Source organism: Platalea leucorodia (assembly GCF_965183815.1).
Source record: "Platalea leucorodia genome assembly, contig: HAP1_HAP1_SCAFFOLD_265, whole genome shotgun sequence".
Lineage (NCBI taxonomy): Eukaryota > Metazoa > Chordata > Aves > Pelecaniformes > Threskiornithidae > Platalea > Platalea leucorodia.
In genome coordinates this window covers 16,530-40,983 of record NW_028121307.1, presented here as the reverse complement: position 1 = coordinate 40,983, position 24,454 = coordinate 16,530, and the positions used below count along the sequence as shown (strand labels likewise).

The 24,454-nt window shown below is 59.4% G+C and overlaps 2 protein-coding genes across 2 annotated transcripts in view; one reads left to right on the top strand and one right to left on the bottom strand.

The window, feature by feature from the left end:
• The window catches only part of LOC309603939 (scavenger receptor cysteine-rich domain-containing protein SCART1-like), a gene marked incomplete at both ends in the record, with an annotated part of 67,106 nt that extends 60,712 nt beyond the window's left edge, over positions 1-6,394 (top strand). The window contains one exon of the mRNA XM_082338816.1: positions 6,360-6,394. Coding sequence (XP_082194942.1) covers positions 6,360-6,394 — 35 coding nt within the window. The remainder of the gene's footprint in view (positions 1-6,359) is intronic.
• Positions 6,395-15,843: 9,449 nt separating this feature from the next.
• Positions 15,844-17,366, bottom strand: LOC309603938 (scavenger receptor cysteine-rich domain-containing protein DMBT1-like; the record flags this gene model as incomplete). Its single annotated transcript, XM_082338815.1, has 3 exons — positions 15,844-15,857; positions 16,639-16,953; positions 17,040-17,366. Coding segments are annotated over 3 exons (656 nt in total), but the record flags the coding sequence as incomplete, so codon positions are not given.
• Positions 17,367-24,454: the final 7,088 nt, after the last annotated feature.

The following is a 24,454-nucleotide window of genomic DNA, read 5'->3' as shown; positions in this document are numbered from 1 at the left end:
GGAGGTCTGTGATTTCCCCATCAGGGTGGGATCTTCCTCATGACTCACTCCTGGGGTCATCTACCCCTGGTGTAATGGGGGTCAGGACTGGGGTGTCCCAGCCCCCCACCTCTCCCAGGCCTGGTGCTGCCCTTTTTGTGCTCCTGCCATGCAGATCCCACCCGGGGCCGTCCGTCCTCCAGCGGGAGAGTCTCATTGCCCGTCATCATCTGCATCATCCTGGGGGCCCTTCTCTGCCTTGTCCTGGCCCTCCTGGCCGGGCAAGTGCGAAGCGCCAGGGCTGGGCGCGGAGGTGGGTGGTGGGGAAAGATGCCTCCTGGCAAGGCCAGGGGTGCTGTGAGGTGTGAGTGAGTGGCACAGGCAGAGCTGGGGGGATAAGGGTGTGTGCTGCCTTCATTCCCATGCACCGCCTCCTTGACTGCCTGACCATGGGCCACCAGCAGCAAGGGGCAGAGAGAGTCCAGACATGGGGGGAGGTAGGGATGGGGCAAGGACAGAAATGGCAGAGCTGGGCTGGAGGAGATGGGAGCAGAGGTGAGACAGAGGAGGACATCACACTGGCAGCGCTCTGGGCAGCCCTGGAGGGGGCTGTGGGGCAGGGGAGATGCCAGGAGGAACGCGGGGCAGCAGGGTCGATCCCCGTGGTTGCAGGCCCTGAGGATGTTCTCCTGTGTAACCCTGACCTCCCCCCAGCAGGGAAGGGGCCATGCTATGGATCTACGGGGCAGAAAGGGGAGAGGAAAGGCAGGAGCTGCTCCAAGCTCAGCATGAGGGACCTGACCCAGGGGCCAGAGGGGCACAGGGGCTGTTTCTGAGGGGATGGTGTGAGGGTATCACTGCCCCAGGCCATGTCCATGGGGACATTGCCCTCACTGAGGACGTGGTAGCAGTGACCAGACAGCACAGCAGGGCTGTGCTCTGGCGATAGCCTTTTGCTGGCCCAGAGGACCAAAGCTGGGGGAGCAGAGCAGGATCCCATCCTGTCTCTGCCTGTCCATGGGCCAGCCCTGCTGCTGTCCACAGGCTCTGGGAGAGCTTGGGAGCCCTTCCCTGAGGCCGTGTATGAGGAGATCGGTTACAGCCCGGCGTGGGAGAAGCAGGCGAGGTTCAGAGGCTCAGGTGGGTGTGGGTTCCTCCTGGGGGCACATCTGCCAGGCTCTTCCCCCTCACCCCCCACCCATGGCTGACCCCCTGCAGTCCCCTGGCCCATGGTCCCTGCAGTGCTGGGGCTGTGGGGGCTGTGGGGAGAGCAGCCAGGTCCTGGGCCCAAGCGAGGAGCTTCCTCCCCACCAGTTCTTCCCATCCCAGCTGGGGACAGCCCCTCTCTGCCTGTCCCTGCACCCCTATGGGACACCTGAGGGGGGAGGGAAGGGGCTGTCCCGGGGCAGCTCTGGGAGCCCCTTTGAGACAGGGTTTGTCCCAGGGGAGCAGGGTGAGTCCTGAGCCCTTCTCCCCACTCAGCCCTGCCTTTGTGGGTCCCTCGTCCCCTGCAGCACTGACCACAAGCCTGGTCAGCAGAGCGCACTGCCCTAACAGCCGCTGCGCCTCTCTCCAGGCTCCTCTTCAGAGGGGTCCCTGACCAAGCTGCAGCCCTACCCCGGGGACAGCAAGGAGGAGGATGGTCCGGGATCAGCAGCAGGTAATAGGGTGCGGGAAGGAGTGGATCTCTCCTCCCTGCAGGCATGTGATGGACAGAGGTGTCACAGAGTGTCACCATCACAGATGGGGAGGACATGGGGGTCTCCTGTGGTGCTGCCACCACCAGTGTGTCAGCCCTGTGTCCCTGCGCATCCTCCCATTCTCTGCTCTGCAGGATGTATCTTCTCACTGTCACCAGCTCCTCTCTCCTTTCAGACATCCCTGTCCTGCCCGGAGGTGACCTAGCGGATGGCTATGATGATGCCAGGGAGGTTTCTGACCCTGGGTCAAACCATCAGCCTTTGGGTTAACAGCTGAGCACGCTCACCCACCCTGCCACAGGGACCCCAGCCAGGGCTGTCCCCGGGCACGGCTTTGCTGTCAGGACAGACATCAGTGCTGAAGGAATGGGAAGGTCCCTGAGCCCAATGCCCATCCCCAGCCCCATGGAGATGGAAGCCTGCTGTTCACCTCACCTGCAGGGCTGCTGGGGAACAGAGGGGTGCAGGGGGAGGCCTGGTGCCTGGAGGAGGGAGTATAAGATTTCTGCCTCCATGTGCCCTCCACAGCATGCCCTGGGATGCCATCGGAGCCTGGGGGCACATCAGTCCAGGGAGGGCATTTCCCTCACCCTGTTGCACTGCTGCTGCTGTGGAGCACGATACAGATGTGGCACAGACAGCTATTGCTCTGGGTGGCAGAGGAGGCTCCTCTCCATTGACCCATCCCGGAGTGGGCCAGAGTGTGGGAGCAGCACCTGCAGCAAGAGCCTGCTTCTGCCCCATTGCCCTGCAGAGACCTTGAAGGGGCAGCACTCTGCAGTGCAGCCCTGTGCCAGGATCAGGCCCCAGCAGAGAGGCAGTCCCAACTTGCCCCACAGCACAAGGATTCAAGTGCTGTTTTCTGCAGAGAGTCCCTGGGCACCCAGGGGAATACAGGACTTGTCATAGGCACATCACGGGAGGAGAGTGCCTCTCCTGCTGGCAGGTGTCAAGGGGATGTAGCTCAGTGGCAGAGCACCTGCTTTGCATGTGGGAGGTCCTGGGTTCAATCCCCAGCATCTCCAGGGGTACTTTTGCCCTGACTCCCCAGCCTCAGGCAGGTGCAGGCTGGAGCTTGGGCACTGGTCCTCTCCAGGCCCTGTGGGCCTGCCCTACCCACCCAGGGCTTGCCTGTGAGGTGAGGAGGGCTGTGGGAGGGCTGTGTGTGCTGCCTCTGCTGAGCCCCCTCTTGGAGGAGAAGCAGGCAGCTGTGCTGGACCTGAGCTCAGGTCACTGCCCTGCACCACAGACCCACCCCACCGCCCAGGGACAATGCTCAGCAGCAGAGTGTGGGGAGACCTCAGGGAGGGGAGAGATGTCAGCAGCACACTAGGAATCATTTCTGGCTGCACTGAGAGATGTGGTGTGAGGGTGCTGGTCCAGCCCAGGCGTCCTTTGGGACCAGGGCCACACTGCCCTGGTGGCTTTCCAGGGATAAGGGTCTGAGATTGTCCCGTCTCCAGGTGGAGATCCCATACCGCATAGGGAAGCACTCCTCTGTGCCAGCAGGTAGGGCTTGCTGAGTTGGATGAGCCTGGGCAGGGCTGTGGGACTCCCAGCTGGAGGAATGACATTTCTTATCCTGACCCTGTCTCCAGGTCCTTCTCCTTCCACCATCATCACTGGCTTAAGCAGAGCCTCAGCTCAGGGCATGTGGAGCTCCTGAGGCCAGACACAGCCAACAGATATGGGGCTGGTTCCCACCTTTTGTTCCTGGGGTGTTTTGTGTCTCTGTCGATGTTGTGCTGGTGGGATCAGGGAGGCACAGGCCTGTCCACAGCCGTGCACAGGCGGGAAGGGCCAGATGGTGCCATGGCTGGTCCCGCAGCTAAAACACCTGCAACCAAACTGGAGTGTGAGACTTGGCCTTTCACTGCAGGGTGCTCAGCCCCCGGGAACAGTGAGCCCAAACTAAGAGAAATAATGCTGCTCTCCTGTGGGCTTTCCACAGCCGTGCTCTGCCCAGTGTGGGGCAGCAGTGCTGAGAGTTGGGGGTCTCACTGTGACCCCCCCTCAGGTAGGTCCTCAGGAGCTGCAGGAGCAAGCACAGATCTGGGACCCAGTGACAATCCTGCTTTGCTGCATAGAATGAACCCAGCCCACAGGGCCAGATTCTTCAGGTCCCAAAATGCCATGAAATGAGACCTTTCTGCTCAGGTCTGCTGCTCCCTCAAGCACACCAGGCCTGTAGCTTACCTCCCTGAGGAAGAGGAGGCAAACCTGTACCAGGTGCCAGAGTAAGGGAGAAATATGATACCTGTGGGAGGGCAGAGGTGGTGGGGAGGTGGCATGGGACAGGCACTGGGATCTCTCGCTGGTGCCCACTTGGGGCACCTTGAATCTGCAGGTCAGTGTCCATACTGCCCATAGGACCCACCATCCTGTGTTCAGAAGATAACACTCCCCTCTTCTTCTTTACTTCAATTTTATACCTTATTTCTCTGAGATGCAAGGCTGGAGCTTATCCCAGTGGGAGTTCTCCAGGGGATGGCGGCCGTGTTTGTCATGTCCATGCATATCACCAGTCACTGTGGGAGTCTCGCCCTGGGAACACTGCTCTCCCGTGTGGGGCTGCCAGCAGGAAGGCTCCAGGGTATGGAGCAGAGGGATGTGTGAGCCTGGGCTTCATCCAGATCCCCCCAGGGGTGGAGGAGCTCCCAGCAGGGAATGGGGCAATGTGGAAGTGGGAGAGGATGTTGGCGACAGCCGCCTCCTGTCCTCTTCTCCTCGAGGGCCATATCATGCTGTTGGCAGCAGTACTGAGCTGCAGCAACTCCCCACAGGGGGCCAACACACCTTCCAGCCTGTAGCAGAGGAGCTTCACCCAAGGCTGAGGAAATGGGTGCTCCCGCTGGGGTGCATCACGGCACCTATCAGAGAGCTATTTTGACTAGAAACTGCCTGTGGCCAGCAGGATGGAAATGGCTCTGTCAGCAGGATTATTCCCCAGGCACCAGGGGCTCTTGCAGCCCCACAGCCTGACCCCAAGCCTGCTGTCCCTGAGACGCACCCCTTCCCTACCACTGTGTCTTTGTTCTCTGCTCCCCTGATCAGCCTCAGGGAGATGACCCGACACCTGGGCAGGCAAGCAGCAGCTCTGGGTCAAAGCCCCCAGAGACTTTTAATAAGAACCAATATGGATGCACAGTGTGAAAATGGGAATAAAAATAGAGGGAACTCCCAGCCATTTCTGCTGCCTGTGGTAAAGGGAGACGGTTCTCTGGTGCTCACAGCTCCCCCAGCTGAACAGGCCTCTCCTCCCTCCTGCCTGCACCCAGCTGCACAGCAGGGATGGGCTCTCCTGGCCTGGGGCTCAGGGACTGTTGGGCACCAAGCTCCGCTGTCACAGCCTTTGTGTCCTCATGGGGATGTGCCAGAGACACCTCTTCAGCATCATCATAGCCCATGCTCCCCAGGGACACGGACGAGGTGTCTCCTTCAGCTCCAGGGACCCCAGCACTTCTCCGGGAGCGCAGGCTGCTCCCTGCAAACAGCAAGGCAGGACATTGCAGTTCACCCCATGGGGTCTGTGCATCACCTTCCTCCCCACTCCTCACCACATTCAGCTCCTTCTCCCACCCCCAGTCCCTCCAAGGAAAACTCCTGGGTCACGTTCCCCCTTCCCAGGAGCTTTGGGTGTCCGTACGGTAGCAACTTGGGTGGCACCAGGGATGTCACCCCAGGAACCAGCAGCGCTATGTTTCCCTCTCACCTCCGAATGCATCCCTGGGCTCTGCTCCCTCCTCTGGTGCCCCGGGCATTTCCCAAGCTCCCTGCCCAGGGGCAGCATCATCCCCAGGGTCAGAAACCTCCCTGGCATCATCATAGCCATCCACTGGGTCATGTCCGGGCAGGACAAGAACATCTTGCAAGAACGTCTTGCAAGGAAACCTGTGCAAACTTGCTGAAGCAGCAGGCCATTCTTTGGCTTATCAGGTAGCAAGGTCTTGCAAGGAAACCTGTGCAAACTTGCTGAAGCAGCAGGCCATTCTCTGGCTTATCGGGCACCACCAAGAAGAGGACACCAACTGGTATCTGGTCAGGCCGCTTGCCCCACCAGTAGATGTGCGTGTGTTGGGTACGTGATTTTTCCCTGGGTAACCAAACGGAAACGAGAAGGCAAACTCCCTCTCCAACACCAGATAAAAGACGGCACAACGAAACCTGAGTGTGGCCATCCACCACCGAAAAACTGAAGACAGGACCAACGGGACGCCGCTGGATCCATGGTGGTGACTATCCTTTGCTTCTCTCTCTCTGGATGCTTGCTTAATTTCCTCCTAATATTTCCTGCCCCTCCTATCGCTTTACTCTTTTATATTTACCCAATAAAACGTCTGATTGGTGGCATATGACCTCGTTTGTGTCTTAATTTTGCCCTTGGGATCATTACAAACCTTCCCCGAGCCTGACAATCAGACCGGGACTTAACACAAGGGTAACTAATATCGTGCTTGGTGAAATTCATCTTGTTACCTTTGTCAACATTCCCTTCCCTTTTCTTAGGTTTCCTCCTCCTTCTTTCATGGGCCTCAGAGCAGATGCCTAATTTCTACAGTGTGGAAATCTGCTATACCTCCACTATCCTGCCCAGGCTGCTGGCCAGCTTCCTAACCAGGGACAGAACCATTTCTGCTCAAGGCTGCATGACACAATTCTTTTTCTTTGCCTGTTGCGCAGGTACCGAGTGTCATCTGCAGGCCACCATGTCCTAGGATCGGTACTTGGCCATATGCCACCCCCTGCTCTATGCCAGCCTCATGAAGCAAGAAGCTCTGTCTCCAGCTGGCGGCTGGGTCTTGGCTAGCAGGATTACTAATGTCTGCCATAGTCACCAGACTACTTTCCAACTTACACTTCTGTGGTCCCAATGCAATTGATCACTTCTGTGATTTTGCCCCGTTGCTGGAGCTCACCTGCAGTGACACCACGGTGCTTAGACTGGTTACTTTCATCATCTGCTTTCTGGATGTGGTCTTCCCCTTTGTGTTCACCTTGGTATCCTATATCTGCATCATAGTTGTGATCCTGAGGATCCCAGCCACCACGGGGAGGCAGAAGGCCTTCTCCACCTGCTCCTCTCACCTCAGCGTGGTCACTGCTTTCTATGGTACCCTCATCGTTGTCTATATGATACCCAGAACAGCCTCACTGAGGCAGCTCAATACAGTGCCATCCTTTTTCTACTCCATCCTCACGCCCATGGCCAATCCACTCCTCTACAGCCTGCGGAACAGGCAAGTCAAGGGGGCTCTTGGAAATGCCCTCAGAAAGACTGTGGCCTGCATCGAGAGCTCCTACTAGTTGTGACCCACCAGGAATAAACAGGTTGCGGTTGTGTCAAGCGTGGACAACTCAGAAGTGCATATTTTGTGTACCAGGTATATCTTTAGAAGTGCAGAATCTGGGGACTGTTTGGGGAATGAGAAGTGGGAAAAGAGAATTGGTGTCTTAAGGAAACACAGGTCTGGTGCTGAAGAGTGTAAAAAAATGCCCTGGCTTTCTTCTTGCTTTAAAGTAACCACAGTTGTGATCCTGCAAGTGGGAGCTGTTGAAATGCCACACCTGCCCAGGAGTGGCAGAAAGCTTACTCTAAACATGCTGTTTTCTCTTCCGTTACCCAGCCAAGCTGAGGGGTGGGGTTCCTGCGTGTCTGGGATTCCTCAGGACATCTTCGTATTAACAGTGGGAAGGGGGGAGTTGAATCAAGCCCTTCCACTGGACATGTCTAAATCTGAGTAGATGAAGCCCATCCCTCCTGTTCTCTGCGCTGTCTAGCAGAGGAGAACTGTGAAAGCTAGTCTGATAGGGTCAGCCCCGCTGGGAAAAAAAAAAAAAAGAAACAGTAGATCCTTCTTCAGAAGAAGGGTACCTGAGCTGGGTCTCACCTTCCAAAATTTTTTAATACAGTAATCATTACTTTCCCCTTCTTTCCTTCTCCTAATCTGACCCCCCTCCAGCCTGCTTCCCCCAGTGTAATTACTTATTTGTTTCCCACTGGCTGACTTAGATATTGCAACCTGAGTCCTCCTGTTTTCTTCTTTCTTGCAAAAGAGAGTGAGGTCATGCTCATGGGGCATGACTGAGCACATCCACCCCCAGCAGCGGGCTTTCCCCATTTCCGAGGCTGAGGCATGCGCACAAGATGGAAATGTCTCCATTGTCCCTGATTTGCGCAAGGGCCTTCAGCCCTGACATACTCCCACAATGCACTTATTCCTCCTCCACGCACAGACATAAATCCCTTCCCACTTCCAGGCTCAAATCATGGCTGCAAGAAGTTGATGCACTTCAGAGGAGGCCTTGAGCTTCTTGGATCTTCTTGGTGCTTACGGCAATGTTCCTGGCTCCCTCCAGATTTGATGGACTTCCTGTCTATAACAAGGGCTTTCTGACAAGCTTTTATGAAATGTTTGTTTTTCTGTCATTCCTGTGTGTGGAAAGAGTAGACACAAAAAAGAAAGAAATATCCACCAAAACGCATGCTGAGTGAAGTGCCAGTAAGAACCAGGTGAGGCACCCCCCTGGCTGTGGCTTCCTGGCAAGAAGTCTGTCCTGAGAAGGGGATCCAGCCTCTGCCACTCTGGAGTGGGGAATCAGCAGTGTCCATGCCACCTGGCAGAGACTGTCTGTCCAAGCACAGTTACTGTCTTCTCAGCTTTGAGCGTGAGCTTGAAAATGCTTGGCTGCAGGGGTAGTGCCTGCGGGATTATCACCGCTCCAAAAGAGCAGTCCTTCCAGGTCTTTCTTGAGCAAGAACGGGAGAGTCATTGCAGAGGATGGGCTTTGGGGCCATGTGTGCAAAGCAGAATCGATGAGCAGCCCATCCCCTTAACTCCACTCAACCACTCCAGAAGGTCACAGTGACTGTGCTCTGGTTTTGATTCCCCTAAACCCTCTCTGCTAGGCAGGGGCTCAGCAGGGAAAAATCTATGGCACTGGGCAACACAATTGCCCCAGCTGTACCAGCGTGAGGACACCATCCCTGCGTGTGGTCAAACCATCAGCCTTTGGGTTAACAGCTGAGCACGCTCACCCACCCTGCCACAGGGACCCCAGCCAGGGCTGTCCCCGGGCACGGCTTTGCTGTCAGGACAGACATCAGTGCTGAAGGAATGGGAAGGTCCCTGAGCCCAATGCCCATCCCCAGCCCCATGGAGATGGAAGCCTGATGTTCACCTCACCTGCAGGGCTGCTGGGGAACAGAGGGGTGCAGGGGGAGGCCTGGTGCCTGGAGGAGGGGGTATAAGATTTCTGCCTCCATGTGCCCTCCACGGCATGCCCTGGGATGCCATCGGAGCCTGGGGGCACACCAGTCCAGGGAGGGCATTTCCCTCACCCTGTTGCACTGCTGCTGCTGTGGAGCACGATACAGATGTGGCACAGACAGCTATTGCTCTGGGTGGCAGAGGAGGCTCCTCTCCATTGACCCATCCCGGAGTGGGCCAGAGTGTGGGAGCAGCACCTGCAGCAAGAGCCTGCTTCTGCCCCATTGCCCTGCAGAGACCTTGAAGGGGCAGCACTCTGCAGTGCAGCCCTGTGCCAGGATCAGGCCCCAGCAGAGAGGCAGTCCCAACTTGCCCCACATCAGAAGGATTCAAGTGCTGTTTTCTGCAGAGGGTCCCTGGGCACCCAGGGGAATACAGGACTTGTCACAGGCACATCACGGGAGGAGAGTGCCTCTCCTGCTGGCAGGTGTCAAGGGGATGTAGCTCAGTGGCAGAGCACCTGCTTTGCATGTGGGAGGTCCTGGGTTCAATCCCCAGCATCTCCAGGGGTACTTTTGCCCTGACTCCCCAGCCTCAGGCAGGTGCAGGCTGGAGCTTGGGCACTGGTCCTCTCCAGGCCCTGTGGGCCTGCCCTGCCCACCCAGGGCTTGCCTGTGAGGTGAGGAGGGCTGTGGGAGGGCTTTGTGTGCTGCCTTTGCTGAGCCCCCTCTTGGAGGAGAAGCAGGCAGCTGTGCTGGACCTGAGCTCAGGTCACTGCCCTGCACCACAGACCCACCCCACCGCCCAGGGACAATGCTTGGCAGCAGAGTGTGGGGAGACCTCAGGGAGGGGAGAGGTGTCAGCAGCACACTAGGAATCATTTCTGGCTGCACTGAGATGTGGTGTGAGGGTGCTGGTCCAGCCCTTTGGGACCAGGGCCACACTGCCCTGGTGGCTTTCCAGGGATAAGGGTCTGACATTGTCCTGTCTCCAGGTGGAGATCCCATACCACATGGGAAGCACTCCTCTGTGCCAGCAGAGAGGTCTGTCTGAGTTGGACGAGCCTGGGCAGGGCTGTGGGACTCCCAGCTTTGACATTTCTTATCTTGACCCTGTCTCCAAGTCCTTCTGCTTCCACCATCACCACTGGCTTAAGCAGAGCCTCAGCTCAGGGCATGTGGAGCTCCTGAGGTCAGACACAGCTCACAGACATGGGGCTGGTGCCCACCTCTTGTTCCTGGGGCGTTTGGTGTCTCTGTCAATGCTGCGCTGGTGGGATCAGGGAGGCACAGGCCGTGCACAGGCGGGAAGGGGCAGATGGTGCCTTGGCTAAAACACCCACAACCAAAACGGAGTTTGAGACACGGCCTTTCACTGCAGGGTGCTCAGCCCCCGGGAACAGTGAGCCCAAACTAAGAGAAATAAGGCTGCCCTCCTGTGGGCTTTCCACAGCCGTGCTCTGCCCAGCGTGGGGCAGCAGTGCTGAGAGTCGGGGGTCTCACTGTGACCCCCCCTCAGGTAGGTCCTCGGGAGCTACAAGAGCAAGCACGGATCCAGGGCACAGTGACAATCCTGCTTTGCTGCAGAGAACAGACCCAGCCCACAGGGCCAGACTGTTCATGTCCAAGAATGCCAGGGCTGGAGCTTATCCCAGTGGGAGTTTTCCAGGGGATGGAGGCTGTGCTTGCAATGCCCATGTTATGTCACCCATTACCGTGGGAGTCTCGCCCTGGGAATGCTGCTCTCCCATGGGGGCTGCCAGCAGGAAGGCTCCAGGGTATGGAGCAGAGGGATGTGTGAGCCTGGGCTTCCTTCAGATTCCCCCAGGGTCCCCCCAGGGGTGGAGGAGCTCCCAGCAGGGAATGGGGCAATGCTGAAGTGGGAGAGGACGTTGGTGAAAGCCGCCTCCTCCCCTCTTCTCCTCGAGGGCCAGATCCTGCTGTTGGCAGCAGTACTGAGCTGCAGCAACTCCCCACAGGGAGCCAGCACACCTTTCAGCCTGCAGCAGAGGAGCCTTTCAGGGAAGAGCTGGAGGGGTGTGCACACCCACCAGTGGGAGCAGGGAGGGCAGTTTGGGCTCCAGGTCCTGCCCAAGTATTAAACTCTTCTCCCCACCTGGCTTCTGTGCTTTTTTCTGCCCATGGGTGCTGGGGCTGGTGAAAGCCCCAGCCAAGGGAGAGGGACTCAGGCTCAGCTCCCAGCAGCAGCTGTTTTAGGGGAGGGACACAAAATCTCCTCTGCCATGGAAACGTGCCCACATGAGCATCCTCCTGGATGGGCCCTTCTCCAGGCCAGGGCCTAGACCACGGCTTTTGGCTGCGGCACACATCTCATGGGGATCCTTTCTCCATCCCCTGGCCCTCCAACAGCGCTGAGGGAAAGATGCCCCCATCCCCCCTGCCCCCATCCCTCCTGTACCTGCACACAAGTACTGCCCCGACACAAATCCAAACTGACACCCCTGGCGAGGCAGCAGGAGGGCAGGGGTGGGGGCTGGAGGGGAGCAGGAGGAGGGGGTCCCAGGGCTGCCGTGGGGCCTTACAGCCCCTGCTCAGGAAGAAGGCAGCTCTGTGCCTGTGACAAGAGTGCTCGGGGGTCTGTGAGGGCCCAAGAGAGCAGGAACAGCCCATGGAGACTGGGGTCCTGGCAGAGCATGAGGAGAGGGAATTCCAGCCCCGTGTGTCCCAGAAAGTGGCTCTGCACCCTGTGCTGGGGCAGTGTGGAGCAGAGCTGCCCCCTAACCATTGTTAGAGCCATTTTGACTAGAACACTGTGGTCAGCAGGATGGAAATGGCTCTGTCAGCAGGATTATTCCCCAGGCACCAGGGGCCCTTGCAGCCCCACAGCCTGACCCCGAGCCTGCTGTCCCTGAGACGTGCCCATTCCCTACTACTGTGTCTTTGTTCTCTGCTCCCCCTGATCAGCCTCAGGGAGATGACCCGACACCTGGGCAGGCAAGCAGCAGCTCTGGGTCAAAGCCCCCAGAGACTTTTAATAGGAACCAATATGGATGCACAGTGTGAAAATGGGAATAAAAATAGAGGGAACTCCCAGCCATTTCTGCTGCCCGTGGTAAAGGGAGACGGTTCCCTGGTGCTCACAGCTCTCCCAGCTGCACAGGCCTCTCCTCCCTCCTGCCTGCACCCAGCTGCACAGCAGGGATGGGCTCTCCTGGCCTGGGGCTCAGGGACTGTTGGGCACCAAGCTCCGCTGTCACAGCCTTTGTGTCCTCACGGGGATGTGCCAGAGACGCCTCTTCAGCATCATCATAGCCCATGCTCCCCAGGGACACGGACGAGGTGTCTCCTTCAGCTCCAGGGACCCCAGCACTTCTCTGGGAGCGCAGGCTGCTCCCTGCAAACAGCAAGCCAGGACATTGCAGTTCACCCCATGGGGTCTGTACATCACCTTCCTCCCCACATTCAGCTCCTTCTCCCACCCCAAGTCCCTCCAAGGAAAACTCCTGCGTCAGGTTCCCCCTTCCCAGGAGCTTTGGGTGTCAGTACGGTAGCGACGTGGGTGGCACCAGGGATCATCCCCCAGGAACCAGCAGCGCTATCTTTCCCTCTCACCTCTGCATGTATTCCTGGGCCCTGCTCCCTCCGCTGGTGCCCTGGGCATTCCCCAAGCTCCCTGCCCAGGGGCAGCATCATCCCCAGGGTCAGAAACCTCCCTGGCATCATCATAGCCATCCACTGGGTCACCTCCGGGCAGGACAAGAACATCTGAAAGGAGAGGGCAGCTGGTGACAGTGAGAAGATACATCCTGCAGAGCAGAGGAGGCGAGGATGCACAGGGACACAGGGCTGACACACTGGTGGTGGCAGCACCACAGGAGACGCCCATGTCCTCCCCGTCTGTGATGGTGACACTCTGTGACACCGCTGTCCATCACATGGCTGCAGGGAGATCAGCCCCTTCCTGCCTCCGTTACCTTGTGCTGATCCCACACCATCCTCCTCCTCACTGTCCCCAGGGGAGGGCTGCAGCTGGGTCAGGGACTCCTCTGAATAGGAGCCTGGCGAGATGCACAGCGGGTGTTATGGAGCGAGCCCCACGGACCTGTCTCATGGTCAGCGCTGCTGGGGAAGGGGGACCCACAGAGCTGGGGCTGCATGGGGAGGAGGGCTGGGAATCACCCTGCTCCCCCAGGACAAACACTGTCTCAAAGGTGCTCCCAGAGCTGCCCTAGCGCAGCCCCTTCCCTCACTCCTCAGGTGTCACATGGGGTGCAGGGGCAGGAAGAGAGGGGCTGTCCAGCTGGGATGGGCAAAGCTGGTTGGGAGGAAGCTCCTCTCCTGGGCCCAGGACCTGGATGCTCTCCCCACAGACCACACGGCCCCAGCGCTGCAGGGACCACGGGCTGGGAGGCTTCAGGGGATCAGCCCTGTGTTGGGGCCAGGGGAAAGAGTCCTGCAGATGGGCCTGCAGGGAGGACCCACACCCACCTGAGCGACCAAACCTTGCCTGCTTCTCCCACACCGGGCTGTAACCAATCTCCTCATACATGGCCTCGGGGAAGAGCTCCTGAGCCCTCCTGGAGCCTGGGGACAGAGGCAGGGCTGGCACAGGGACAGGCAGAGGGGCGATGGGACCCCACTGTGCTCCCCCAAACCTGTTCCTTTGGCCAGCCCAGGACTGGTCCAACAGCACAGCCACACTGCGCTGTCCAGGCACGGCCGCCACATCCCCAGTGAGGGCAACATTGCTGTGGAGATTATCTGGGGCAGCGCCACCCTCGCATCATCCTTTTGGAGACAGCGCTCATGCCCCTCTGGCCCCTGGGTCTTTCCCCCCTTGTCTGACCTTGGAGCAGCTGCCATGTTTCCTCGCCACCTGGAGCTGCCCCTTATCTGCCCCATGGGCCTATAGCAGGGCCCCTGCCCTGCCGGGGAATGGGTGAGGATGGGCAGGGCTGGGCAGAGGGACAGCTTGGGGACCTGACACCATGGAGATGGACTCTACTGCCCCATGCTCCTCCTGCCATCTCCCTTGCCCCAGAGCCCCCTCCAGCACTACCCAGAGCACTGCCAGCCTTGGCCATCTCCACTCTGCCATTTCTCTCCTCGCCCCATCACTACCTCCCCCCTCCTCTGAGCTCTCTCCACCCCTTGCTGCTGCTGCCCCATGGCCAGGCAGTCAATGGGGTGGTGCATGGGACAGGTGGCAGCACACAGTCTCATCCCCCCAGCTCTGCCTGTGCCCCTCAGTGACACCCCGCAGCACCCCACAGCCCTTCCAGGAGGCATGGTCCCTGGGACTGCTATGGAAGGACCCACCTCTGCGCCCAGCCCTAGTGCTTAGCACTTGCCCAGCCAGGAGGGCCAGGAGCAGGCAGAGAAGGGCCCCCAGGATGATGCAGATGATGACGGGCACTGAGACTCTCCCGCTGCTGGTCAAACGACCCCGGGTAGGATCTGCATGGGCAAGAACATGGAAGGGGCAACACCAGGCCTGGGAGAGGTGGGGGCAGCACCAGTCCTGACTCCCATCACTCAAGGCAGCAGAGGGTGGAAGACCCCAGGGCTGAGTAATGGGGAAGCTTCCACCCTGCTGAGGAAATTACAGACCTCCCCAACTCTCCCACCACCACCCCAGTGCCTCCTCCTGGGAGCTTCACACCCCAGCAAGGAGCCCCTTCCATCCAGCTGTGGGTCACAGCCTGGTGCTGGGGATACCCAGCCTCGGGCGGGAGGACGAGTTACCTGCTCGGGGTGGGGATGGTGCTGTCCTGGCTGGAGCTGCAGAGGAGGAAAAGGAGAGCTGGGCTGAGAGGACAGGTGTGCGGGTACTGGGGAGCCTCCTTCCCAACACGCCCTGGGTGTGTCTGGAGATGTCCCTGACACACCCCACCCAAATTGCCCCTCCAGTAGCGCTAGAAAGGGAGGCCGGGACAGGGCCCACGGCCTCTGCTCTGGGCAGCAGGCAGGATGGCACAGGCAGCCCAGGGGACAGCCCTGGGGCTGCAGGGCCCCACAGGCAGTGGCCTGAGGACACCCAGCTCCACTGAGGCTGCTCCCCACCTGGCACCAGGCTCCTGCACTCTGCAGGAATGGTCTCGCTCTTGGGAGGTCAGGGGCCATGCCAGGACCAAGTGGGTGAACGGCCTTCTCTAGCTCCCTGCCAACACCTGAGCAAGAGGTCCCAGCCCTGCCACTCACCTGAGCAGAGCACAGCAGCGTCTTCCTTATGCCGGCAAGCACCGCCATCCCCGGGACGGGCCCAGCAGTCCTGCAGGGACAGCTCTGTCCCCCGGCACTCCACCTGCTCCAGCCAGATGGGGCCTTGCCCCATCCCAAATGCGGACTCATTCAGGGCAGACACCGCAGGGCCACAGCCCAGCTGCCTGCACGCCACCTCGGCATCCTGCATGTCCCAGGAGTCGTCGCACACCGTCCCCCAGGAGCCACGGTGCCAGACCTCCACTCTGCCCGAGCACCCGTCCTCGCCTCCCACGGCACGAATCTTCTCCCTGTCTGGAGAAGGCAAAGACCTCCCATGGCACCCAGACAGCAGGCAGAGCCCTGCCAGACAAGAAGGGTACAACAGAGGAGCAGCTCAATACCTGTGCAGCTCGTGGCGTTGGGGCATGGGGCCAACGGGGCCGGGGACATTTCTGGGTGTCGCCCTGAAGAAAGAAACCCTGTAGTGAAGGGGGCTGGGATTGTGCAGAAGAGAGCGAGGCTGAGCTCCACTTGTGCCTCCCTGTACCATCTTGGTCATGGCAGCATCTGCATCCCAGTCAGTCAGAGGACACGCGCAGGTCTAGGGGGACCCTGACTGCTCAGCCCCTAAAGGTCCCTGGTTCACAGAGCAGCAGTCGTGTGTCTGTGGAGGGGAGACTCTTCTGAACCCTGTCTGGTCTCTTCTGAGACCTCACCTGGAGATGCCTCTGCCTTCCCCAGGCACTGCTGGCAACCTGGGTGGCAACTGCTGCTGGACGTGTGTGGCTGGGGTCACATTTGTGCCACTGGCAGGAGTAGGGTCTGACATGGAAAGAAAAGCCCCTCCAAGCTCTTTCTCTGCCTTTGGCTGTGCCCAGTGGGGAGCAGGAGCTGGGGTGACACTGGTGCCCGAGTGTCTCAGGGTTACCATTGCAGGTGATGTGGATCTCATCTCGCAGGTCTTCACATGACTGTGGGTCCCAGGGAGTGGAAGGACACTGCCAGAAGGAGCTGGTTTTCTCCCCACACTGCACGTTATCCAGCCATGCAGGGCCAGAGAGCCTGCCATAGGGCAGGCGTGTTTCCAGGGATCCTCCATCCCCGCAGCCCAGTTCTTTGCATGCCAGCGACACCGTGTCGAGAGTCATCGAGTTGGAGCAAATGCTCCCCCACGTCCCGTTGTAGAAAACCTGCAGGCGCCCGGATCAGCCGTCGCTGTTCTCCAGCCTCAGGGCCACGAACTCTGGAAGGAAAGGCACCAAGGGGAACAGGCTGGTCTGGGGCTGTGGGAGAGGGGACGCCTCTGCACTCCCCGTGCCCTCAGCCAGGCAGGGGCATGGCCAGCACATCCCTCTTGCACCCAGGGGCAGAGAGAAGTCCCTGATGCACTGACACCCCTACACTTCCTGCTAACACTCGGGGACAACTGAGCTCACCAGTGTCCCCCAGCGGGACTGAGGGTGCCTGTGCATGGGTGACTGCAGCATGGGCTCAGGCAGGAGTTCAGAGGCAGCCAGGGACAGCCTTGGACATGCCCAGCTCTCCCCACGTCCCGGCCTCCCCAGGAACCAGCGTCCCACCACAGACCTGAGCAGATGACTCCTGCGTCCTCTTTGTGCCCACAGTCATGCTGACCCCAGGGCCTGGCAGGGCAGTCCCAGAGAGCAGCTTCATCCCCGGAGCAGTTCATGCCATCCAGCCAGATCTGCCCGGAGCCTTCCCCGAACCGAGCGGAGCCAGCCGCCTCCACTGCCCCTCCACAGTCCAGCTGGTGGCAAACGACGGCAGCATCAGACAGGTCCCAGCCATCGTCGCAGACGGTCCCCCAGCTGCCCTGGTAGTAGATCTCCACTCTCCCCGCACAGCGCCCAGCCCCATTCACCAGCCGGACCTGCCGGCTCCCTGCAGTGGGGAGAAACCCCAGTTGCTGTCAGGGGCTGGCTGCCCACCCACCCCATCATCTGGGGGGCCTGTGCAGTGCCGCTCACCCCAGCAAATGACTCCCACGTCCTCCGCAACCCCTGCCGCCAGTGCACTCTCGGGCAGGGAGGTGTTGCATTGGGTCAGGTTGGCCTCGTGCCCTGCGCACCGGACCCCTCGCAGCCCTACGGGGCCCGTCCCTCGCTCAGGCTTTGGGGGGTTGTAGGCTGTCTCCGCCTGTCCACACTGCAGCTGCCGGCACACCACGTTGGCCTCCCTCACGTCCCACTGGTCATCCAGGACTCTGCCCCACGTCCCACGCTGGAAGATCTCCACTCGCCCGTCGCACCGGCTCCCTCCACCCACCAGCCGCAGGGATGCAAAGCCGGCTGAGCCTGGGGAGAGCAGAGATGCTACAGCCACTGGAGGCACCGGGGAACATGGCACCCTTCAGGGAGGAGGGCAAGGGGGAATTCTCCAACCACACAGGACAGGATTGAGGCTTGTGTTGACAAGAAGCAAGGGCAGAGCCCTGGCCCACTCTGCAGCTCATACCCAGGTCTGCTGCGGCTGGGGGCACCCAGGCAGCTCCTGCCTGGGTGGTGGGAGGAGGCTCTGCAGGGCTCTCTGTGGGGATGGGATGTGGTTGTCTGCAGCTAGAGGGATGGAGCAGAGCCCTGCAGCCCTGTCCTGGGCTCATCCCACAGCAGAAAAACACAGGAGCCCAGGCCTGCCAGTGGCACCAGGGCCTAAGCCGCTGCCCTGGGGGCAGATGACTACCTCCGTTCAGTCCCCTCCTCTCCCACAGCAGAGCAGTCAGTGTGAGCAGGCAAAGCCCTCCAGAAGGCTCCTGGGGAAGCAAGGGTTTCTCCAGGGAGAAATTCAGCCTGGTACTGCCATGGGACCCATGCTTTGGGTGGCCGTGTTGCACACAAAGGGCAAATGGAGTTAATGCAGCATTTTCCCAGCACTCACCTGAGCAAATGACAGCGGCGTTGTTCCCATGGGAGCACGGTGAGGCCCCCAGGGTGATCACTGGGCACTGTCCCAGGTGGGCTTCAGTCCCGTCACAGTGGAATGAGTCTCTCCAGACAGGGCCAGTCTCTCTCCCAAAACGCTCTCCTCCAGGAATGGACTCAGCAAACCCGCAGTTGAGTTGACAACAGAGAACGTGGGCATCCAAGAGATCCCAGCGGGAGGCACAGAGGGTCCCCCAGGTCCCCAGCACCTGGACTTCCACCCTCCCTGCACACGCCGTGCTGCCGTTCACCAGCCTGACCCCTGTGTACTCTGGGGACAGAGAAGGAGGACTGAGGGTGGATTGGTGCTCTTGTACCCTCAGTAGCTGGCGCAGAGGCCAGAGGGACAGCATGCCTTTCTTCTCTTGCACTATTTTCATGCTGCAGACAACCCATCACCCCTCCTGTCCTCACACCTGGCCCATCATGGTCCTTGCTCTGTTCCCCGACCCCCAGCGCAGCTCAGGTGTTCAACACCCCACCCTGAGTCCTTACGTGTGCAGGTGACAATAGCGCTGTTTGCATGGGTGCAAGGCTGGTCCCTAGGGGAGCCCCTGGGGCAGGAGGTGAGGAGGGATTCATTCCCCACACACTGCAGCTCTCCATCCCACATGGGACTCATCCCTTCTCCAACGTGAGCTGCCCCAGCCACAGGCAGGGCCACGCCACACTGCAACTCCCTGCAGACCACGTCAGCAGCTTTGGGACCAAAGTGGGAGTCACAGACAGTTTTCCACTGCTCCCCGTCATGGATCTTAACCTGTCCTGAGCAGTGGCTCTTCCCTTCCACCAGCTGGACAATCCTGGAAAAAAAAAAAAGCAACTGAGAACTCTTTGGCAGTTCCCAAAACACCTCCAAGAAAGCCGTGACCAAATTGCCCATTACACATCCCAGGGGAAGCTGTTGGGGGAGTGTTGGTGGCACAAACACATCCAGGCCCCCCTGCACCCCTTCTCTACACCACCACGGCACTAGAGGATACGTGTCTGTCACAGCACCAGGCACCCCTCAGACAGCCTGCTGCTGCACAAGGCACCCTGGGCTGCCCGGCATGGTCCCCCAGCACTGCAGTGGCGTGAGCAGTTTGGGTCCGGGAGAACTGGCCCACATGACAATGACTGCTGCAGCCTGCTCAGCCCCTCCAGAGCTTGGGACCAGGCAGGACCATCACCTTGCTGCAGCCAGAAATGCACCCCTCTCCCAGGGGTGTTCTGGGACATTGGGAGGTTCCTGTTAGGGGCAGATGTCACAGAGCACAGCAATGGTGTGGCTGTTACCATGGCTGCTGCCTGTCCAGACCCCTCCAATGCCTGCTTGGAGGGGGTGTCCTCAGCCAGGCACACAGTGCTCTGCCCAGAGGTGCACAGGTCCCAGGCCAACGGCCAGGCAGAGGGACAGGAGACCCGCATGCCCCCCTGGGCTCCTGCTGGCTCAGAGGGTAACAGCAGGAACAGATGAGAGTCAGTAAATGATGCCAAAGCCTCTGTTTCATGGGGCAGTGTGGGGAACCATGGGCAGGCAGGCGAGGCTGGGCAGCAGGTCAGCGCTGCCTGCATGGGGCCGTGCCCCTGTGGGGCTGTCACAGCCCCAGGCACCTCCCAGTAGGAGCCTGTGCATGCCGTGATGCAGAAGGGAGCAGCCAGAGTCAAGCAGCTGCCAAGCTCCTAAGCCTTGCGGTGCTGGACCACACAGCCGAGCCCCGGGGACAGGCAGCGAAGGGCTGTGTGCCACCCTGCTCCTCTCCCAGGGCCCAGCACTCATGCTCTCCAAAAAGCCCTTTTGATTCAGTTGAGGTACTCATGCCTGTCAAGGGGAATGACCTGGGGGACCAGCCATCTCATGCCATTCCTCCAAGGTGTGGAGTGCCAAGCAAGTCCCCCCTGGTTTCTCCAGCTCAGGGACCCTCAGCATTGTTGGCTGGGAACTGGCAGAATGGGTGGAGACCAGTGGAGATCAGTGGACACCCCGGGGCAGGGATGGAGGATTCATCTGCAGCCCAAGACACTGAATGCAGAGGGGCTGAGACACTGTGGCAGGGTCAGTTCACCCTGCAGTAGGCTTCCTCTGGGCTTTTCCCAGGGACTGGGAACACCAGCAATGACAGTCCCAGCTCAGCAGTGTGACCGGCCCCATTGGGCAGTGCTCCCGTGCCCATTTGTTGCTCCCTGAGGGCACACCCAAGGTCCCTTTCCCCATCAAATCCCCAATGGTGAAGAACAGGCTGTTCCCTTACCTGAACACATCACTCCAGCGTCCTCATCATGACCAGTTATTTTCACCCCATCCTCCGTGTGGGCAGTCAGAGAGGGCAGATTCAGTGCCATTACAGCCAACAGCATCCATCCAAATGGGGCCAGATCCTGGCCCAAAGTGTCCATACTGAGGAGCTCCAACAGCAGACCCACAGTCCAGCTGCTTGCAAACCACTGACGCATCGTTCATGCTCCAGTAGTCACCACACGCTGTCCCCCACCGGCCCCTGTGTTTCACCTTTGCTCTCCCAGCACAGCGCCTGCCACCATTCACCAGCCTCACCTCCGCAGCACCTTCAAACACAAACATGGGACCAGTCAGGCACAGCACCAAGCCCCAGCACTGTGGGTCTGGGGGAAGCCCCTGCCCAGGCCATGTCAGAGGTGCCAGGGTGGGAGCCCTCTCCCCTCCAGGCTGTCCCCAGGGCAGTGTGGGGGTCCCTTCTATCTCAATGGGCTGCACAAGGCTGGTTGTGTGCAGTTCTGGCCCTGCTAGGTCATTCGCCATCCCACCACACAAGGCACCTTTTCCCACCCCAACGGCCACCTGCCCCCTGCCCACACACACCTGCACACTGTGCCCAGCCCTGCACAGGGCACCCTCTCTTCCCCAGCCCAGCACCCCCTCGACAGCCCCGTGTACCCAGGCCTGCAGCTTCCCATGCAAACCGCCTGCCCCGGCACCATCCAAAACCACCCACACCCCCAGCGCTTTCCAGGTTCCCGCTGAGACAATTCCGATGATGCCCCCACCCACATCCCCTCCTCACCCCTGGTGTCAGCACTGGGCCGGGCCCCCCAGGAAGGATGTCTCTCTACGCAGATGCCCCCATCCCCTTCTCTCTGCGGGGCACAAACTGCCCTCATGGGGTCAGGGCTCCCCTGGAACAAGGGGGCAGTCAGCAGCACACAAACCCTCCGGGGTACCCCAGAGGCTGGCAGTGCCCTAGGGATCTCTGGGTGCTGCCGTCACCAGCTAGGCCACCACCGCCTCCAGAGGCACAGTGCTGGGCAACAGGGGGTCCCAAAAGGACAGGTTGTCTATGAATCCAGTCAGGCACAGGCTGCCTCCAACACTGGAGCCCTGGAAAAGGAGGGACTCTCCCACCCAGACAGGCAGGCACAGGGTCCATGGACTTGAGCACCTTCTGACCCTCATCTCAGTAGCACCTGCAAAGCAACCCCATTCCCAGACAGATCCCGATGACCATGCTGGTACCCGCTGGCCCTGGGCTGTGGGACAATGGAACTGGCACTTACCTCCGCACAGCTGTACCCAGAGGAGCAGCCACAGCATCTGAGGGGACAGGAGTCCCCCTGTGCCCATCCGGAGCCTCCTGCCCTGCCAGCACATCCCTGCCACACCACACTCCTTGCCACAGCTCCTGGGGACTCATGGGGATGATGATGACGGGAGGGAAATATATCTCTGCAGATGCCAGCCCAGCTACAGGACGAGCCAATCAAAGCAGCAGGACCTTTTTAGACATTATCGGGAGCTATCTCCCCTCCGACGCAGCCCAGCCCTCCAATGAACTTCTCCAGTGCCATTCATGACCATATATGAGAGACGGCTCTGCTGCAGGTGTCACGTCACTGTGGTGGGGGGCCGTCACAGAACAGGGCTGGTGGTGGTGGGAAAATGGGTTTTTCACCCCTTGAACCCTGCTGTGTTGACGAGGAGCACTGAGCATCTCCTATGCCAGGCACGTCCAAGAGCCCAAGGTGAGAGTGTCCAGCCATGCCCGTGCCATGGGAACCACAGGGCTGGGACTGCACCGGAGGCTGTGTCAGGAAGGGAAGGAAGGAGCCCCTGACCCTGCTACAGACCCCGCTGTGCTGGGAGCAGCAGCTGGGAAAGGGCCTTAGCCCAGGCCAGAGCCCCATCCCAGGAGTGCTGGCTCACCCATCCTTCCCTGGAGAGCCCCTTGGAAGGTCCCTCATGTCCCTGCCCTGGCAGCAGACCCACAGCCCAGAGGCTCAGACATGTCCCTGACTCTCAGCCTGTCACCAAGGGGCCGTTATTCCCTGCAGGTGGATCAGGAGCTCCAGCCTGCAGGTGCACAAACCACAGCCCCCGTGGCCTCGCAGCGCTCCCCGCGCTCCCCGCGCAGCGCCCAGGCAGGAAGTCTGTGGTTTCCTCCTGGCACCGTGCCCAGGCACATCCCTGCGGTGCCCCCGAGCCACCCCCGCCCCGACTGCTCCAGCCAGGGCTGCAGGGGCTGCTCCTTTGCCCTCGCAGACACGGGGCCGGGCAGCTCCTGTCCCCCGTGATGCCCTTGGGACAGCACACGGCCGCTCTGCACCGAGCCCCACAGCCATGGGGTGCCATTGGTGATGTGACCACTGCCACCCTCCTACCGCCACCTCTGTGTGCTCATGGGTTATACTGACGGTGACCTCACACCCTCCTACTGCCAATGCTGCATGCGCATGTGTTACACTCTCACACGTGTGTGCGGTGTATGGCCTTCTGCTGCTGATGTTTCTTTCAAAAAGTCGTATTTGGGTGTGGTCTAAATATTATTTTGGTGCCATCAGAAGCACCTACCTGAGCTGTGTGCCAGCTCCTGGCCTATCAGCTACTCAGGAGCTAGTGACATCACAAGCTCATACACAGCCCCTGGCCTATCTGCTACTCAGCCACAGATAATGTCATAGCATCTACCTCTGATATTGGCCTGCTCCTGCCCTATCGACTATTCGGGCACATTGACCTCAAAACCACCTGCAGAAACCGTGGGCCTGCTCCTGCCCTATCAGCTACTCAGGCACCTGTGACCTCACAAGAACATCTACACCCATTTGCCATGTACTTGCTGTTGAGGTACTCAGCCTCCAGCGACCTCACAAGCACCTATCAGGGCCATGCACCTGGTCCTGGCCTATCAGCTATTCAGCCAAGAGTGACATCACAAGTACATACCCAAGCCATGTGTCTCCCTCTTGCCTAGCAGCTACTCAGGCACCGGTGACCTGACCACCACGTATCCAGCTACTTGCTATCCACTTGCCTATGCGATACGAAGGCACAAGTGATCTCACAAGCTCCGACACAAGCCACATGCATGCTTTTGGCCTATCAGCTACTCAGGCATCAGTAATCTCACAACCACTTACACAAGCCACGTCCCAGCTCTCAGCCTATCATCTACTCAAGCACATACCAACCTATTTGCTATGTGCTGACATGGTGGAGTCATCCCAGGTGGCAGCCCCCACCCAGTCACTTGTTCACTCCCCATCAACGGGATGGAGGAGGGAACTGGAAGGGCAAAAGCAAGAAAACAAATCTCATGGGTCGAGATAAAGACAGTTTAATAAGTGGAGGAGTAAGCACTCACAGCAGGAGATCAATGCCTGGCCAGTCTCTGAGCAAAGGATACTTTGGAGAACACCCCCTCCTCCCCAGTTTTATTGCTGACCATGACATCATATGGTGTGGAATATCGATTTGGTCAGTAGGGGTCAGCTGTCCTGGCTTTTGTCCTCGCTGTCGGGGCAGGGCGAGAAACAGAGAAGGCCTTGATGCTGTGCAAGCACTGCTCAGCAATAGCTACAATGTCGGTGTGCTGTCAGAGCTGTTTTGGCCACCAAGGCAAAGCACAGCACCACAGGGGCTGCTAAGAAGAAAATTAACTTCATCCCAGCCGGACCCAGTACAATCTGCACCCCTTATTCCATACTGTGTGCATCCCGCTCAGGTCCTACAGTATTCAACACATTTCCATCCACCACCACCACTCCCTTCCCCATCCTTTGACATGACATAGACACAGCATACTGGGTTTGGCTGGTCTGGATCAGGTGGACCTGGACAAGTCCCAGCACACTACCGACTTCTCCCCTCACTCAGTCAGCCAGAGCTTTTTGAAGCATTCAATCAGATTATCAACCTCAGGACAAGGAAACACATGTATCACCAGCCCACACCCCACACTGGTCTTACAGGTAGCTGTCAGATCCCCCACAACCCTGGGGAAAGGGAGTTCCCCACCAGCACCCTTCCCCTCTCTTTGGCACCTCAAAATCCAGTTTGCTGTTCATGGGCTCATTGGCTAGTTCCTCTCGTTCACATGGTCTTTGCTCAGATCCTCTGTGAGTTTTTTCCATATGATCCCCATGCACATATTCTTCTGAAGCTGGCATTTTGTCCTGTTTTTTTCATGTTTGCAGACAGCATAGCCTGTGTCTTGCAGCAGAGAGAAAAG